Source organism: Prosopis cineraria, unplaced genomic scaffold (genome assembly GCF_029017545.1).
Source record: "Prosopis cineraria cultivar Desert tree isolate PC_DT_omini unplaced genomic scaffold, ASM2901754v1 PC10, whole genome shotgun sequence".
Taxonomy (NCBI): Eukaryota; Viridiplantae; Streptophyta; class Magnoliopsida; order Fabales; family Fabaceae; genus Prosopis; species Prosopis cineraria.
In genome coordinates, this window is record NW_026555341.1 from 16,566,593 (window position 1) to 16,585,106 (window position 18,514).

Genomic DNA, 18,514 nt, shown 5'->3' on the forward strand with positions numbered 1-18,514 from the left:
TCTTCTTTCCGGCGTACTTTCTCAACTGTAACTTACTCTCTCACTCTCTGAACCTGGCTTTGATACCAAAATGGCACAGAAACCAAATGAAAACAAGTAATTCTTATTCTTTTCAAGTCTGCCTCTTACACAGCCACAAGGGTCCTATTTATAGTCCTGGAATTTGTGAAACTGAACCATACAAATTTAAAGGAAGGTTACAGAAATTAAGAGAAGGTTACAAAGAGTTTATTATGCTCCATTATGTGTGTGCCTTCCGTTTCAACTCGTTTCTGTTCTTTCCGTTTCAGTAAGAGCAGGTTTAATGCTATCAAAACAGCTTGGCTTTTTTAAAATTCATGTTTACTTAGACTCAATTGACGCTCCCAACCTTCATAAGATCTCTTATATCTGAGGTCAGTAGGTTGATGTATGGTACTATACCTGTTTCAAATTATAAAACACTTTTAAGAAAGATTTAACGTCTTAAAATATCAAACACTTTAATAAAAATAAGATTTTATTAATGATACTTTTTTAATATTACCCTTTCCATATATTATCTTTCTTCAATATTCTTTCATCAATGAGATATTATATTTTTGCCTTGAAAAATTAAGACTGTAAAATATATTTAATAAGCTTTATTGGTATGTAAAATTTTGTCTAAAATTGTTTTATAATTTAAAATGAAGGGGGCAATATTAGAAAAATATCATTAATAAAATATTAATTTTATTAAAATGTCTTCTATTTTTGAGATAACATTGGTTGCATTGATCTTGTAGCCAAGAATGGATACAAATTAAAGTAACTCCAAATCTCCAATGCTGATATTACCTTGCTAACTTATGCCCTGTAATATGTTTTGACAGATGTTGTGCTGACAAGTGTTTCATCAGGATGTCACCGATTGCTTCTAATGTGCCTGTTATGTAGGATATTTTCTTAGTTTTTGTTTCTTCCTTTTCCAAGCTTTAGCTTGTGACCTTGTGTCTTCGTATTTCCCAAAAAAAAAAAACAAAAAAACAAAATTATGTATCATACAGTTTTTTTTTTCTTTTTTAGGGCTAGAAATTTGAATTTTAAAATAACAGCAAACCTCCAAATACAAAAAACAAGTAATGAAGCTTCAAAACACCGTAAGTTTAACCAGAAAAAGATATTAAAGAAGTTTTTATGAATATAATCCATGTTATAGGATCAAACAACTCAACATCTATTATATTTTACATTATAACTAATTTATTATATTTGTTAATGATATATTATTATATATCAATGATAAACTTTTTATATACCAATTTAATCACTTGAAACTAGTGGAATTGAACCTAGAATATATGAATTTCATACCACTAGGCTATTGGCAAATCTACTTTGTTCTCAACCTACTCAATTACCTCTTTAAAACGTTACCTATCATGCCAATCAATGCCCATTTTTAACTTCTTGCTTAGGGACTAAGAAATTCTTGAAGACATGAAAATCACTTTTGCTACCACATTAACAATGCACCAACAATCACAATCCATTAAAGAATCACTCCCCCTCCCCCCCAATTTATAAGATATTTTTGTATAAAATCATGTGTATTAACAAAATTTATTAAATATATTTTACAACCTTCATTCAATATTCCATTTATAAAAAAAATTAAAGAGACAAAATATAATAAAAAAAAGTAATATTAAAAAAGTATCATTAATGAAATTTTATTTTCGTCAAAGTATCTTATATTTTGAGGTACCAAATTTCTCTCAAAAGTATCCTGTCTTATAAATTGAGACATACTCCCTTTGTTAAAAAATGTAAAACATTTTTAGTCTTTTAAAATATAATCATTGTTTTTTTTAAAATGCCTCTATTGAATAAATTACTCTATATTTATTTTAAGATAAAATACTTTGTTAAATAAGGATAAATATAAAAAGGTAAGGTTAATTTGAATGAAAGTAACTATTTTATTGAGAAGTGAAATTCAATTAAAAATATTTTATATTTTTTTAACAGAGAGAGTAAATAGTAATCAGCAAAGCTTTGCAGAGAGCCATACAATCTATTTCAATATAAGATTATTTTCGTAAAACTCAACAAATTCTAGTCTTTGAACATCTCTCTAGAACCACTCCACGGTTCCTTTAAAGGGAGAATGACAAATAAGACCCACCAAATTATTGAAATGCTAATGAAGTGGCATGAAATCAATTAATGTCACTGCAGTCTCAATAAACTTAATATCTGACAATAATTTTACTTGCAAAATAGCCATACTGCCCTTCATGTTTCTGGAGTAACTTATAGCTATAATACGATAACAAATAGCCTCTTGCGAATAAGAACTTGGCTTTTTAACATCAACAGCTACAGGCTCAAAATTAACAACTTCTCTTCGCAAAGTTAATTACAATTTCCTTTCACGAATAGCATCTTTGATTTTCAATTCGTTATTCATGGAAGAGGAAATGAAAACCAAAATAATTATTCATGAAAGGAAATGGCATTATGGGGAAGAGTTGTTAATTTCAAATCCCATAGTCATTAATATTGTAAATCTACTCATAAAATGGAACTTGTTATTTAGTTCCGTTGTACTTATGCAAAATACACCCTCTCATAAATTACAAGACACTTGTGAAAAAAATTTGATCCTAAAATATAAACACCTTAAAAAAATTAAAATTTTATTAAATAGACTAATTCTAATATTATCTTTTCTTTTAAAAGTTTATATTTTTTTAAAATAAAGTTATTCAATTTATTTAATAAAAAAATTTTTATGAAATTTTATTCAAAAACTTCTAATAATTTAGAATGGAGGGAATAATAATCTTACAATTGACTTTGTTGAGAGGACATTTTAATTTCAAATTCATAATTGTTAATACCGTACTCTAAAATTGTTATTCAAGAAAGGGACCTTATTATTCAATTCTGGGCTACTTCTTGCTGCGCAGTTAACTCATGAAAAATATTGACAGTTAAGGAGACTTGTGAATGTTAAACTCATAGTTGTTAATATTAAAACAAAAGCTATGATTCGTGAGAAGCTACTTGTTATTTAATTCCAAATTATTTATAGAGAATAATCTTATACTTAAGTTTGAGGAGAGGAGTGGTTAATTTCAAACTGTAGTTGTAAATACTAAAAATCAAAATGTTATTTGTAAATCAACACAATTCACCAAAACCTCACATATTTTAAATTACATAGACCGGTGATTTAGCACTTGGACTTTTAGCGATCAAAATAAACCATATTATATTTATTTATAGAATAAAATATACTTTAACTACCATTGTATTTGCCTTAATAATCTAATCCATCAATTCCGTTAAACATATTCTAAAAACTTATTTTTAAATAAAATTCAGATCACAACAAATTTTATTTAATAATTTAACCCTCACCTAATAAATTCTGAATTATATTATTTTGAAAATTACATAATTATTGTCAAAAATACGTTTACAAATTTTAAATTTTAAATTTAAATTATTTATATAACCTCTTGGACGTATGTATATAGTATATAAAATGTGATGAACAAAAATATATTTTTAGGAATTTTAATAAACATAAATTAATAAAATTTAATAAATTTGATGAAAATTAAAAAAATAAAATTTTACAATATGCCAAATTAATAAATTTTATAATATAATAAAAATTTGAATACGTAATTATTATATTAAAAAATTTGGCAAACATATTTTTAGAAAATTCTTATGATAAATTGGGGCATTTTGATCAAATTAAAAATTTGAAAGTCATATTTAACAGTCAACTAATGATTTTAAATAAAAATGGAATATCAAATATACAAAAAAAATCATGTAACATATTTTAATTTTAAAAAAAATTATACGCATTTTCCAAATAAATGAGAAGTCTGTTTAATTATTTCATAATAGAAGGATGCTCAGTATATTTCACCCTTATTTCTAAGACGTGTTTACTCAATTATTTATTTCCACCTATAAAGATTTTCTAATTGTAAATTTGAAAAAAATATATAAATATAAAATTTTAATCTTGGCCAAAAATAAGTTTAAATAGTCCAAATCTCCTCTAAAAAATGCAGTGTTATCAGTACCAGACCGGACCGGCCGGTCCAACCGGTTCAATCGGGAACCGGTCCCAAGTCCAGTCCGGTCATGACAAAAAACTAAAAATTTCAAGAACCAATCAAGAACTGACATAACCAGCCACGAACCGGTAAAACCGGCCAAAACCGGGCAAGAACCGATTATATTGTTTTTTAATTTTTTTATTTTTAATTCATATTTTAAAATTATAATTTATACATATTTATACCTAATAAGCATTATGAAATAAAAAAATGTATAAAATATGCATAAATTATGTATATGTGTATATATTTTAAAGTTATAAATTATGAATTATGAAATACTTATATATATTTTGGATGAAAATAATGTAATATTGATGAATATTATATTTTTTATTATATATTATTTTGTTTAAAATTTAAACATTTATTTTTATTTGTTACTATATATGATTATTTCTTTCTATTTCAAATGTATAATATTTAAAATATATTAATTTATTTATAACCGGTTAAACTACGGTTCAAATTATGGTCCGATCATTGAATCATGAACCAATACCTCGACCAGCCGATTTGGACGTTTGGCTTTCATGACATTGGAAAAATGAGCAGTTTAGGCTAACCTTGAGTTGAACATATAATATCTGATTATACTATATGCCCTGATGTGCTAGGCTAGAGACCCTATACGCTATGTTGCAACTAGATTCTTCCAGTATTTTAGACATCAGTCTCGACTACTAACCAGACTGCAAAAATGGCAGAATTGGTCGAGAAAATTCTTCACATCGTGTTCCATATCAGGTGAATTATAGTGTTCCAATTTTTTTTTTTTTTTTTTTTTGGGAGGGGGGGGGCCGCTGAAGGTGAATAAAAGATATCCTTACATATAATAGGGAGCAATAAATACTAAGAGCTCGATCATGATCCAACTCCCACATCAGCTGAAACATCGTTGACTTGACCACCAGATCCATGGTGCTTGTAAGAGTTACCACCACCTCTGCCGTTTCTTCCCCGGTAGTTATAGTTCTGAGGATAATAATCTCCAGGCTGGTCATAATATTGGTTGCGCCCATTTTGATAGCTACCTTGACCTCGACCTGCACGCACATTTGAATAACCCCTCCGACCGCCATCACCACGACGGTTGCCTCTTTGATTCGGGTAAGATCTTCGGGTGAAATACTGTTTCTCCTTTGCATCACTTGAATCATGCTCCCTCTCATCATGCTCAGACCCTGTGTTGCTGATATATTCTGGTTGAACTGACAACAATACCTCAGAAGCATTCTCTGCTCCTATTTCTACTTCTTCCTGAAAAGAATAGACCTTTCAACGTCAGATAAGATCAAGTCATAAAAATTTAGACTAGCTACCTGAACAAAAACCATGAGTACCTTCTGCAGCTCCCCATCAGGAAAAGCCTGATCATCTCCAGATTCATGTCCTTGAAAATCTGCTGTCCCTTCATCCTACAAAATGTGTGAAACCAGTGAGCTAAATATAAATAGCAAAGAAAGGGCAAAATTTGACGATAGGCTGTTTATCCTATAAAATGTTCTCAAATAAATATATAAACTAGCCTAGCTCTTATAACCACTAGCTGTCAGAAATATACTTTCTTCCACTAGTATTAAAGGTTGATAATCCGAAGTGAATAATCATAAGAGTATCTTCTAAGAGTGATTAAAAAGCTACTCAAAAAGTTAACTTTCTCTCCTATAGAAAGCTGGTTTGCTTTCACAGAATAATAGGAGAGCTGAGAAAGATGCCAATATACTATAGAGCATGAAAAGGAACTCTTAACCGACAGAGACTATAATGCAAGAACAGACACAAAAGGTTAAAGAAGGGTTTTTTATATTTAAAAAATGAAGGACAACAGAAAGCGATAGAGAAATGATATAAACCAGCTTACTAAATTTGGAAATTACAGAAAATCAGACCATGAAAGAGTAGCTGAACCACCATTTGTCACGGGTGACTAGACTCAGCTTACACAAACAATGGCCAAATTGCAAGGCGAGGCACGTATCATCGAATTAGTAGAACATTTAGGCATGCCTTAGCTTTAACTCTTGCTTACCACAATTTTTTTTTTTTTTTTTAATTCTGCATAACAATGCTTTGGGTATCACTCTATCCTCTCTAATGGGATTTTTTTGGTTAGATCCTTTTTGTATTTTGGGCTTTTGCCTAGTAACATTGTACTCCCTTTTTGATATTAAAAAAAAAATAGAAAAGCAAACTTAGGCAATATAGTAAAAAGCATCAAAAAGTAAAACAAGTACTTTAAAAACTGATTGGGACATTTCATATTATTCACAATATCTTAATCACTTATATCTTTATCCCACGGTTTAAAAGGATGGATATCAGACATTTAAATTCTATTTTCAATTCACTTATCAAGTTAGTTTGTTTGTTCCAAGACTTTAGGACTTCTTTATAACACTTTGACTTGCTTCTATAAACGCAGGCGTCCTGCAAGGCTGTACCTAAGACTAAGTACAATTCACTTATTTACTAAACATTCTAATAAGATGTACTATAATGTTCAGGTGGGTATCAAAACTTGATTCCCACCTGTTAAAAACTTCCATACACTATTACCAGCATAGAAAATTGTTTACAAAATTGTTACCGAAAATAATGCTTACAACCTGCACATAACTTCTGTTAACCCACTGTCTATGTTACATTCCATCAAACCCGCTGACTCTGATATGGAAAGCAATATTGCTCATCATATTGAAAGCAGAGTGCCCAGTTTACGTGATTCTCAGATGAGGGTCAATACCGCAATTGAACATTAAACTTCTAGTTTATCATCAAAGAAAGACAAAGAAGGATAAAGGTCTGTCTCCCAAAGCAGAGCAAACCAACTAATCAGGGACTGAAATATTGGGTAATCCAAGCAACAACAACGTAACTTTGACAATCCTATAGCCCATAGAAAAGGAGTAAGTTCAAACATCAATCATCCCATTTAAAATGAATTGTTTTACCATAAACTTCCCAATAAAAGCGAAGTTTTTATATCTAGAATTACCTTTTCATAAACTTCCCGATAAATGCAAAACTTTTATATCTAGAATTACTTTTTATTGTCTCGAGAAACATTCAAGAAGCATTAGATGATCCAGATTCGAAAAGACGCAACTATGGAAGGGACTGATGCTTTTGAAAGGAGGAGGGCTGAGAGCTTAACAAGAGGCAAAAGGACAGTCGACAGCAAATGGGTGTTTACCATCAAATGTAAAGCTAATGGAAGTGCAGAAAGGTACAAGGGCAAAAAAGGATTTACCAAAACATATGGGATTGACTGCTAGGAGATCTTCATTCTGATGGCCAAAATCAATTATAGTCAAATCCTTTAGTCCCTAACTGTAGACTTATATTAGCCTCCAGTTTTTAGTCAAATCCTTGAGTCCTTTAGTCAGTAAAACCTTTCCATAAAGGGGCCTTGAAGAGAGGTATTTATGAAGCTCTCACCAAGTTTTAAGGATAAAACTAATGAAAATGAAGTTAACAGGCTGAAAAGGTAATTGCATGCCCTTAGTCTCCATGTGCTTGGTTTGAATGCTTGGGAACCACAGTTAAAAGCTAAGCTTTCGGCACAAACAAAATCAGGTAAATCATATCATGCTTCCAGAACACTAAATGAATGATTTTAGACTGAAGCAAACTACAAATGCAACCTACAGCATGAATATACCCACTTAAACCATGCTTTCTATCTCATGAAGTATGCCTTTTGAGATTAAAAAACACGTTTGCAGGTGTTACTACATTTGCCTTCATGACTACATGTTTAAAGAACTTTAATGAACACACAAATAAAGTCATCTTAGGGAAGCATGATTTTAGGAGATTCTTGTGAAAACTATTATTATGGAAAAAGAAATTTGTTGCAACAAAGCCAAAAACACATTATGACATCTAAAGGTGGAAGGATAAAGTTAGTTGCACTTAGATACAGGATTGAGAAGAAAACTTTCAAGTTTTTTTATTCTTCACAATTTATAATCACAAAGGAAAACCTGTGGTTGCATACAGCTTGTGGCAGCTGCTTTACAAAACTTGCTACAAGTAGCCATAGTGGTTCTACAATATTGTAGTAGTTCTTAAAGTAGTCAAATTATAGCGATTTAGGTGAAAGCCCAATCACATTAGATAATATAAAGGCACGCATGCCAGGCCAAGAGGTAAGCATGCCAAGCCAAGTCCCTATTCTAAACAAGGGAGCCCCAAACTTCTTTACTAGTAGAATGTACTACACATACTAGACTCATATCTCTCACATAAAAGATTGTTCAGAAGAAAGTCAAGTTAGTACCTCAAACTTCTTTCTCTCTACTACAGCCTGGTGCAGTGCGCACAATATTTACATGATGGATTGGATAGGAAGATTCTATTCTATTAGCTCAGCGGTGCAACTGTAACCAAGGATATCCAACAAGGCCACAAGCTCAAATGTGAAGCTTGAGACATTTCTTAAACGGTAAAACTTTGACAAGGAATTAGACCATTTAACACATCTTGCATTGGCCACTAGCTCACGACTCCTAGCTACCACTGTTAGCAAACCCTCTGGTTGTCACCAGCAAGACTGTTCCATTGCTTAGTTTGGGGAAATTCAGGACCTGTCAAGTTGGATGGATTTCCTTCTGCAGCACCCGTTGATCTCACCAATCAGTTGAGGGCATAAACTCCAAAGTTACAAATAATAATTTACTAAGTTTAAAAGGTTGAGGAGGGATGAGTGGAGGCAAAAATAACAGGGCAGTTGTATGGTATTTAGTAAAATGGGAGGCTGTATAAGGGTGTCAAGAATATGGCAGAAAGGTCCAAGGAAAAGTGTGCTAGCCTCTCAAATGCTAGCCCGAGATGATTGCGTCTGTTTTCTTCAATACTGCATTTATCATGTAGTTGAGTGTTTTACTTGATCCGTGTTATTAATTCTACATCTGTCAGTGTTGTTTGCATGAACATATTCTTGTTGGATCAAAGGATAGTTTATTTTGTTATTTTCCATTATAATTTTTTCATTACTTTATGATTTATTTCTGTATTCATGTTAGCAGTAGAGGGTTCTACCATAGTCGTTATACTATAACCTTCCGATCCCAAGTTTAAGGCCTAGAAAGTTTAGTAAAGGTTTCACGGGATTGTACAGTTACTAAAAATTTCAAGATGCCCTGTTGGTGGTGTGAAAAAGTCGTTAAAAGAATAATCAGTCGCTGAAATGCTTAAGCATTGGCTAACCACAACGTACTTCCTTATCTCTTGCTTCAGATTAGGGTATAGCTCTAGCTCTAGTCTACACAAAAGTCTATCACAAAATCTTTGTTCCTAATAACCCATTGCGATAAAAAAAAAAAAAACAATTCATTATTTTAGCACTCCACAAAAGTTTAACAGAAACCACTATACCTATCAGATCTCTCCAGTAGCATATCAAACTAAGGTGAGTTAGCCACTTCCACTCGACCTCAAACACAACTGAAACTTGGTACCACTTCTCTTGAACATTCACTACAACAGGCTATAGCTCCCATATAAAACATTACCAGTAATATCTGGCAGAAATTAACCTTGCCATCTTCGGTTAAATCAATAAAAAGGAAGTTTCCGTAAATGGCACGTTTATTTATCTGTGCATGGCTATCCTTCATGAATGGTCCAAGCCAAATATGATAGCACATCATACAGCAGTAACATTTAGGAAGGTGCTTAACGGCTTTGAATAAAATATTAAAATCCAAAGCCAGAACTAAATTGTTGTACCATATGAGGACCGCATAAATTCATGATAACCTTATATCTTCAGTGAAGAATGAAAAAGGAGAACCAACAGAATTAGAATATACTCTTCTCCCATCCCTCTCCTCCTACTTGTCAGTTACAGTAATTAAATCTAAAAAGGAAAAAATAGGTTACAAGCATTGTTCCTCTCAAAGCATCCATTTTTCCGTCAAAGTAATGTGAACGAACTTCGTCAATCAAACAATTGAATAACCAACATCATTAAATTAAATTTTAAGTATAAACAGCAACAATAATAAGGCTGCATTACTGCCCCCATTACCACCTGTGTATCATCATATGCTCAATATGTTTGTTTCCAATTAAATCAAGACATGTGAATCATTATTAGATTATTTATTCTATAATAAATTCCTGTTATTAATATTATAAACACATTAAAAATCACTTGTTTTAATATGATTAAATACAAGTACATTAAATATATAAGACTAAGTCCCTAAGTTTTGCCCATTCACAAATTACTGACGCAAGACAACATTATTAAGCAAATTTTAAACATAAACAGAAACTTAACCCAATTTACAAGACATTACAAATTTACAATTACAAGCCAGAAATAATACCTTTTCCTGAGACTGAGAAATCACACCATCCACTTCCACGGGAACTGAAGCAGCTACCATGGTATCATGTACTGGCACTTGGAAAGAAGCGTAGTTTCCAGCCGCCGCAGCAGCAGCAACTTCAACCGGAGCTTTCATCTCAGGGGAGGTGGTGAAGTATTCTGAAGACATGATCTTATTCAACTTCTCCCTCAAATTCGCATCTACAAATAGGCTTAGAATCAGCAAGATACAGCCATATTAACATAGAGAAAAACTAACAAAATAAGAACCAAAAATGGGGACAATACACGTAACATCAACATTCGGCTCAATGGGCTGCTCTGCCCTCGCGAGCCATAGCTTTGCGTGCTCTACGCACTGCTGCAGTGCGTTTTTGTGGGATAAACTTGAATCTGCAGGCCGCGACATTAATTGACTACCGAGCATAGCAATCAAATCCAAATCCTTCTCTCCAAGTAGATCGGTGGCGTCATCGGTCACATAATCGTAGGTCAAGCAACATCCTCGCTCATGAGTTCTCGTCAGCATCGTCGAGGTGAAATCATTCTGCGACTTCACATCAAACAAGGACCCAAAATAGAGCAGATTAATAATATCTTCCAACACAACGTGGTCCAAGTCTTCTTTCTTAGACTCTGGTTCGTCGGATTTCTGGTGATTTTCTTCAAGTGGTTGGGAAGCCAGGAAGATTTGATTATTCTGAAGGGCAAGATGGACTTCTTTCTTCACGGCAGAGGAAAGAGGTTGGCGCAATTTCTCCAGCTCGTCGATAAGAGCCGAAACGGTGGGTTTCGAACGAAGGACTTCTTCTTGCTCCTTGTTGATTGATTTGCCCTGAGAAATAGACTCTTCCATCTGCAAAATACGATTGTATTTCTTGCGGAGGCCACGGATACGCTTGTTAATAAGGCTGAGGACAGGACCGTCGGTGATGTCGGAGGCTGCCGTGGCCGCCATTAGCACCCCCACCACTACTTCTTTTGAGTCGGCTTACTGGTTAATCCTCCTAAAAGCACCGCCAGGATCGTTGGCGGTGAAAATATAGAAGATAAAAGAAGGACGGAGGTGAGAATGCCTAGGACGCGGAGAAAGGCGGAGCGGGGAGAGAGAGAGAGAGAGGAGGTGCGAGCTCGCTCAACTTAGCTATGCAGTGTCCAAACACCGAATTCTCCAAGACAGCGTTGATTGAGTAATTGTCGATGTTATAAATAGAGAGAATTTTTCACCGACAGCAATGCTGGTTTGAACTCTCAAACGTGGAAATTAGCCGTCTTGGCACATAATGGAACATTTTCTAGAATCCCGGTAAATATGTTTATGTATTCTTTTAATTAATTATTTTATTATATGGGAAAACTCCGATAAAATCCCCTGAAAAATTATTCAGAAGGATCAAGACTAATTTAAGTATCAAATGCACATCAAACATATTGGAAGGAGCGTGATGCACAATTTGTTGGCATGTCAAGGTCTCATAAGAAATTAAGTAAAATAACAACTAATCAATAAAGACTTCATTTTTATTTACATTAAACAAAACTAATTAAAATTAATTGATTAACAAAACTTAAATTTGAATTTAACAAAATGCAACGGGATTCTTACTTCAACAACCACTTGTGTAAAAAGTAACATAGAGTTACTAATCACATATTAACTCTATGGACTCCATCTTAACCTAATTAATTAATTTCAATATCAATTTTATTAATCAAGAGTATTAATAGTTACAAGTGTCTTTCAATATCCACTAATAACCCTCTCTTAAATTAATTATGTTATGTCTAATACAATTATCTAAGAGGCAGTTCAAACTAATAACACTCTACAGTGATTATATAAGGCAATTAGGCATATGTTTATCCTAAATACAAAATCAACAAAAATCTTATTTCATATTACTCAATCTAATAGTCCAAATGAGAATCTCCTTTGTCAAGGAAAAATTCCAACATCCAAAATCACGTTTAATGTTAGCCAAGTATCAAATAATTATATGTATACAAGTTTGAAATAAATATTAAGCTTAACCAATAGGTAAAAACGAGTCAAATCTATCAATAGGTTTACCGTTCCTCTATGTTTAGCCATACATAGATTTGGAAATAGCAAAAATTGACAAGTAATAAATCAAAACGAAGAAGAGAAAGAGAGAAAAAGTTTAATCGGAGTGATTTTGGATGAAAATTACTAAACTCCCATGAAACCCAAGCTTCCTTATCTCATCTAAGTTTCTTCCCTCTCCCCTGGACATTCTTGAGTTGCGAGAGTCAAAGAATAATGAAGAATGACGAGCAAAATCCTTTATAACCCTAAAAATATCAATTTTCAATGAAGCTACGCATTTCACTAGCTAACAATCAAGCTGCAACATATTTCCATTATGTTGCATTGTAAAGCCATTCTATTACTGTCACTAGCCATTACACTTTAGCATGTTGCAAGGACGGTGGGCATAATTTCAACTTTGCTTTATCTTCAATATTTACTTCTAAACAACATTTTGATTCTTAATTTGGATCACCTTACACACAATATAGCATCATTTATGCAATTTTAGATCAAGTTATCAATTGATTTCAACAAGATGTTATCAGTTCTCCCTTCTTATTTTCAAAAGCATTTTTCTTATATTTTTCTTCAAATAAAAGCCTCATTTTCTTTCAAAATTAATTCAATGACTCCAAATTGAACACAAAATTCTCTAATAACAAAAGTATTTGGAATCATAAAAGCATATCATTACATTTCTCTGTTAAACACAACAGTATAAAGAAAAGTCTCTCGAACACTTTAACAACTCAACTTTTAAGTCAACCTACCTAGTGCAAACTCATACTAACCATGCATCACTTCAAGCTCACCCATCATGACCCTTCTTATCATTACATAGCTTAGGTAGATTAGATGGTAAGTGAATTTATTATCTCCCAAACTCCCAAACCCACAAAAAATCGTGGTTATAAATAAAGCGGTGGCAAAAACATAATTAAGTTGAGATATTTAACATCGGTTATTTAATAACCAACATCAAAGTAATTTTCCATGTCAGTTACATGAGTAATCGACATTGAAAACCTAAAAAAGAAAAAAAAAATTACAATTATAAGGATACGATGTCGGTTACTGACCCATGTAACTAACATCGTATAATAGTTTCAAAGTTGGTTAATATAGTAACTGATGTTGAAAACCTATAAAATAAAAAAATAAAAAATTTATGGGTTACGACGTCAGTTACTTATGTTACCGACATTATATCCCTTAGAAGTGAAAAGAAAATTGAGAAAAGGGATCATGTAACTGATGTTGTATAGTTTTAAAACACACTATTTCCAAGATTGAGAAAAAATAATTTGTAAGTCTTTACATGGCATCAAAGTGCCCTCAAGGTATTCTTCAAATGTTAACAAGCTTGTGTCAGTGGAAGACTTTAAATTAATAGGCCTAAAATATCATGATTGTGATGTCCTAATGCAACAATTGCTAGTTACCAGTAGCTATTCGAGGCATCCTGGAAGATGATGTGAGGCATTGTATGACTAGACTTTGCATCTTTTTCAATGCTATATGGAATAAAGTATTTGATCACACTAAATTGGATATACTAGAAAATGAAGCTTATATTATTGTGCCAACATAGAAAGCTCTTTCTTCCTTCATAATTTGATATCATGGCACACATAAATGTTTATCTAGTAAGGGAGATAAAGTTGTGTGGCCTTGTTTATTTAAGATATGGATGTATCTAGTTGAAAAAACAATGAAAGTCCTAAAAGGATATGTGAAGAATCTGCATTGGCATGAAGCATCCATTAACTAAAAATATGTTTATGAAGAACCAATAGAATTTTTCCAATATTACTTAAATACAATATGACCTTTTGGGCATAGTAACCCTTATGAGGGAGATAGGGATAAACATGAGGTTACAATAAGAGTTTGGATCATGATTAAGCACAAAAAAGTACACATACATATCTTGAATAATATTGATGAAGTTCAAGACTATATATCTATTCATAAAGAACTTATAAGGAAAGAAAACAATTGAATGAGAATGACACAGTATAGGTTAATTAGGAAGAATAATATGACTATTATAGGCCTTAGACCATACCAGAAGTGAGTTTATTTATTTTGAGTTATGAATCATTTCAATTATTAATGGTTGTCTTTATTGATTGATTGTATTTTTTTTAATTCTTATTTACAGGAAAAAAAAGGCAAAAGTACAAGAGAATGGCAAGAAGAATCATTATCCTTGCATAATGTCTTGTAGGAGTTATTCTAAGGTTGACAAAAACTTGATGGTAGCCAAGCGGAAGAGGATAGAATAATAAGATAAGTCTAATCCTTCCATTCTAACTTCACCATCTTTGATATAATGCAAAGATAAATGGAGGTATGTTTACCAAATGAGGAGCAAGACCTATATGAGTAAAGATGCTCACATAGTTGCAAAAAAAAAAAAGGTTATAATTACTAATATTATTTTTTAGTTAACTAATTATATTATTGCTTATGGTTATTATTAGTAAGTTATGGGATGATATTAAAAACAAATAATCACAAGGATCCTTCACTCCAAATGGAAGGAATGACATCTTCACTATTGCTATGAAGAAACAAGAGTATCCTAGTCGTGTAAGGGGAGTTAGAAGAGGGGTGGGAATGAGAAATTTTGGATAATAGTTAAGATGTTTGTTTTCAATTAAGTCCGATCCTCAACCTTATTAACAACTGTTGCTCACCGCAAGTATACGGGTCATAGCAAGTAATATAAAATGAATAAAATATCGTTCTCTTGAGAATTTGTTTAAAAACTATAATCAAGCAAAAGACTAAGTAAATTCGATTAAGTTGAGCTACACAAAGTTAGGTGAAAGTGATTTTATAAATGAAACTAACACTAGAAAATAAAGAAAAGTGAGTGATTCACAAATTTCCAACACAATTTAGGACCTAGGATTATTTATCCCCCTTGCATTTCACAACACCAAAATTACCTCCTCTTATAAATGCTTTTAATGAAAATAAGTGCTAACTTAGGGTTTTAAAAATACTTGGACAAGCTCTCTCAAGTTATGAATAAGTGTTTAGTTAAATTAATTGTTCAATCTCTTATTATAATTAATAAAACTCAATTTTAAACACCAACCCTAATGTGGCTATGCAAGGCTAGCAAGTATATCTCTATCTTACTAGCAAAACCATCCATTTAACATGCAAATATCAAGTTCTTATGCAATTTTACCTAAGTTCTGCACTCAATCTAACCCTCTCAAGTATCAATTGAGTGAGCCCAACATCAAAATGGTGGCCAATCACTTAGAAGCATTAAGGAAAGAGTAACATAAATACATATATATTATTAATCACAAAAAGAGAGGAGGAACATAGTATTAATCCATACAAGGGTTTTAAATAATCCTAGAACAAGAGGTTTAGCTACTCATAATCATCCACAAGCTACAAATATACAAAATAAGTGGACCCATTTTAGATTACAAGATGGGAAAGGGAAGAGGAATAGAAAAACCAAAGAAGAAGAGCTCCAAATGTCTTCAAAGCTTCAATCTGTTGATCCCAACTCTTCCAATGTCTAAATCATAACCAAGCTCAAAATATGTCTAAAAGTCTCAAGAATGCATTCTGGGTCGAGCTCTCAGCATATATATGTCCTAGCTAACTAATTTCTGATAAATAAAATGCAGCATTTTTTGATAGCGGCGAAAGTCGCGAACGAAAGTCACGACTTTGGGATGACTTTGATATTTTTGCACTGTTTTTGTAGCTAACAAAAATCATTCATTTTACGTTTGATTTCTTCATCCAAAGCCTTCCAAAAACATCCACAAAGCTCCAGAAATGCTTCTAATCAAAATTTCAATCAAAATAACATGAAATTAGGCTAAAAATATCAAATTAAAGCCAAGAATACAAGCCCAAAATAAAATGCACATTTTCCTAATTTGGAAAATAAAAACATATACAATTGAACCAAAATGGATTGGAATCTAAGGAAAATGTGATGAAATAACATGAACTTCTAGAGGTTAACACACCCCCAAACTTAGATTTTTACTCGTCCTCGAGTAAAACAAGTAATAAAACAACTAGATTGACTAATTATTCATCTATTAAGCATGTATGAAAATATCCTTACTAGTTGCTCCAAATATATATTAAAGAGGATAGCAGTGAACTATAAAGGAATGTCTTAAGAGCATGCTTTCCAACAATTTAGAAATGTGTGTGTGAGACTAGAGAATGATTTTCCTGTAACTATCAAGTCAAAATGTAACAACTCAATATGCATGAAACAAGCTCAATATCAAGACTTCATATGTCTAAACTCTTCTCTCTCTACTAAAAGATCACTTCACATAATTCAAAATCAAGGGGACTTTATAAGCTTGTAGCGTGGCAAAAGATTTTGGGCTAATTGAAATGAAAAGATAAATGAAATTCAAAGAACTTGAGATAAATGACAATGAGAAGCCAATCATTCTATCTTTACTAGCCAAATACTTTTCCCCAAACTTATCTCAAATACCATTCCTTGTACTCTAAATTTATTGATATTGAAACTCTTTTTTTTTCATTGCAATTTTTTTTCATGTATATTTCTATTTTTCTTACTTTTTTTAGGAGCACAATTAGTAAAATTCCAAACTTCATTTTCATTCCTCACACCCAAATTTATAACAACAACACCTCTTTTAACAACTAAATCAATCTTCACCACTAGCACACAATTTTCTTTTTTATCATCACTTATCTTAAAAGTAAGGTAGTTCATGGTTTTTCAAGTTGTAGAGGCTAGGGTCTAATGTAGGCTTCAAAAGGAAAATACATAAGATTTTTAATTCCAAGCTCAAAAAAGGGTTCAAGTGAAAATGATGCACTAGGTAGGCTTGAAAGGCTTAAACTCAATTGAAAGAATGCCCAAATCATATTTTAATATCATGCAAAGTGATTAAAATGGCTCAAGAGATTTCAAGATAGGTTCTAGAGTTTCTCAATTGAGAAAGAAAATGCACATCAACTTGCCACAAAATTTTCTAATAGAGGCATTCAAATCATTGTCTAATTTAAAAGTGCAAAAAAAAATTTCACAAATTACCAGAAAGCAAACCTTAACCTTGCAAATCAAGCATGCCAAAATATTGATATCAATTGTGCACATAAATGTATGTTTATTTTAGTATTTGCATGGTTATGCATTTAAGTTCATATTCAAAATCCTTTGATGATTGAGCATTGATGCATGATTGATATTGCAAGCCTTGGCTTGATAGATGAGGGGAGGCATTTGTGCTTGGAAAAAGAATCTAAAGACTCAAATTGTCACATAATGTCCTAGAATCCTCAATTAGTATTGGATTAGATTGTAAATGGTACTATTAGTTAGATTGTCTTATTAACTATGTGTGAATGCTTTGATCACCTTAAATGAAGGTCTAAGTGATTAATTAGGAAGGTTTAAAGTTAAGTTAAGCTTGCTATTTACTGTATTGTCCATGTAGGGTTCATTATAGTGAATAGTGAGTTTTAATGCAGCGAGCAAGCAAATGTGACTTAGTTATGGTGAGGATGTCTTGCACTGCGGCAAGTCAGTGCTTGTGAGTTGGCCATGATGAGTGAGTTTTATGCCATAGCGAGCATGCCAAACTACAGTTGGCCATAGCAAAGGTATACTTAGCCATGATGAATGAGTACAGTGATGTTGTAAATTATCATTTTACCTTTTTGTCTTGTTTAAATCCTATGCCTTGTGTTTCCATGTTTCCAGATAATTTCCAATACTTTGATTGTAGAAAAGAGTTTTAATTAACCTCAATTGATTCTTTAGGATCCCAATTCCTAATTTCTCTTTAATAAATAATTTAAATGATAAAGCCATAGTTGATTCATTTATTACTACTACAAAATAAGCTTTTAGGAGTGTCTATTTAAGAGCACTTCTAGAGAAAGCACTCCAATATCATAATGCAAAAGACATAGGAGCCTTTTTTTTTTAATAAAAAGTGCTCCTGTATATGTATGTTTTTA

At 32.2% G+C, this 18,514-nt stretch overlaps 1 protein-coding gene across 2 annotated transcripts; it reads right to left on the reverse strand.

Moving 5' to 3' along the window:
• Positions 1-4,731: 4,731 nt before the first annotated feature.
• On the reverse strand, positions 4,732-11,643 carry LOC129323205 (uncharacterized). Of its 2 annotated transcripts, none has more exons than XM_054969809.1 (4): positions 10,744-11,643; positions 10,454-10,656; positions 5,456-5,530; positions 4,732-5,372 (listed from the first exon to the last, which is right to left on the reverse strand). In XM_054969809.1, exons 1-4 carry the CDS (start codon positions 11,411-11,413, stop codon positions 4,977-4,979), a joined length of 1,344 nt encoding a protein of 447 aa, XP_054825784.1. In that variant the 5' UTR covers positions 11,414-11,643; the 3' UTR covers positions 4,732-4,976. The 2 variants fall into 2 exon arrangements, with proteins under 2 accessions (XP_054825784.1, XP_054825785.1); XM_054969810.1 differs by having other exon boundaries at positions 4,732-5,368; positions 5,455-5,530.
• Between the last annotated feature and the right edge of the window lie 6,871 nt (positions 11,644-18,514).

Bases quoted from the DNA above. Each gene is read 5' to 3' on its own strand.
- LOC129323205 (XM_054969809.1), bottom strand. From the start codon at position 11,413: ATGGCGGCCACGGCAGCCTCCGACATCACCGACGGTCCTGTCCTCAGC. The intron at 5,531-10,453 runs GTATTATTTCTG...CACATTTTGTAG, and splicing joins TTTCTCAGTCTCAGGAAAAG to GATGAAGGGACAGCAGATTT. The intron at 5,373-5,455 runs GTACTCATGGTT...TATTCTTTTCAG, and splicing joins CTGATGGGGAGCTGCAGAAG to GAAGAAGTAGAAATAGGAGC.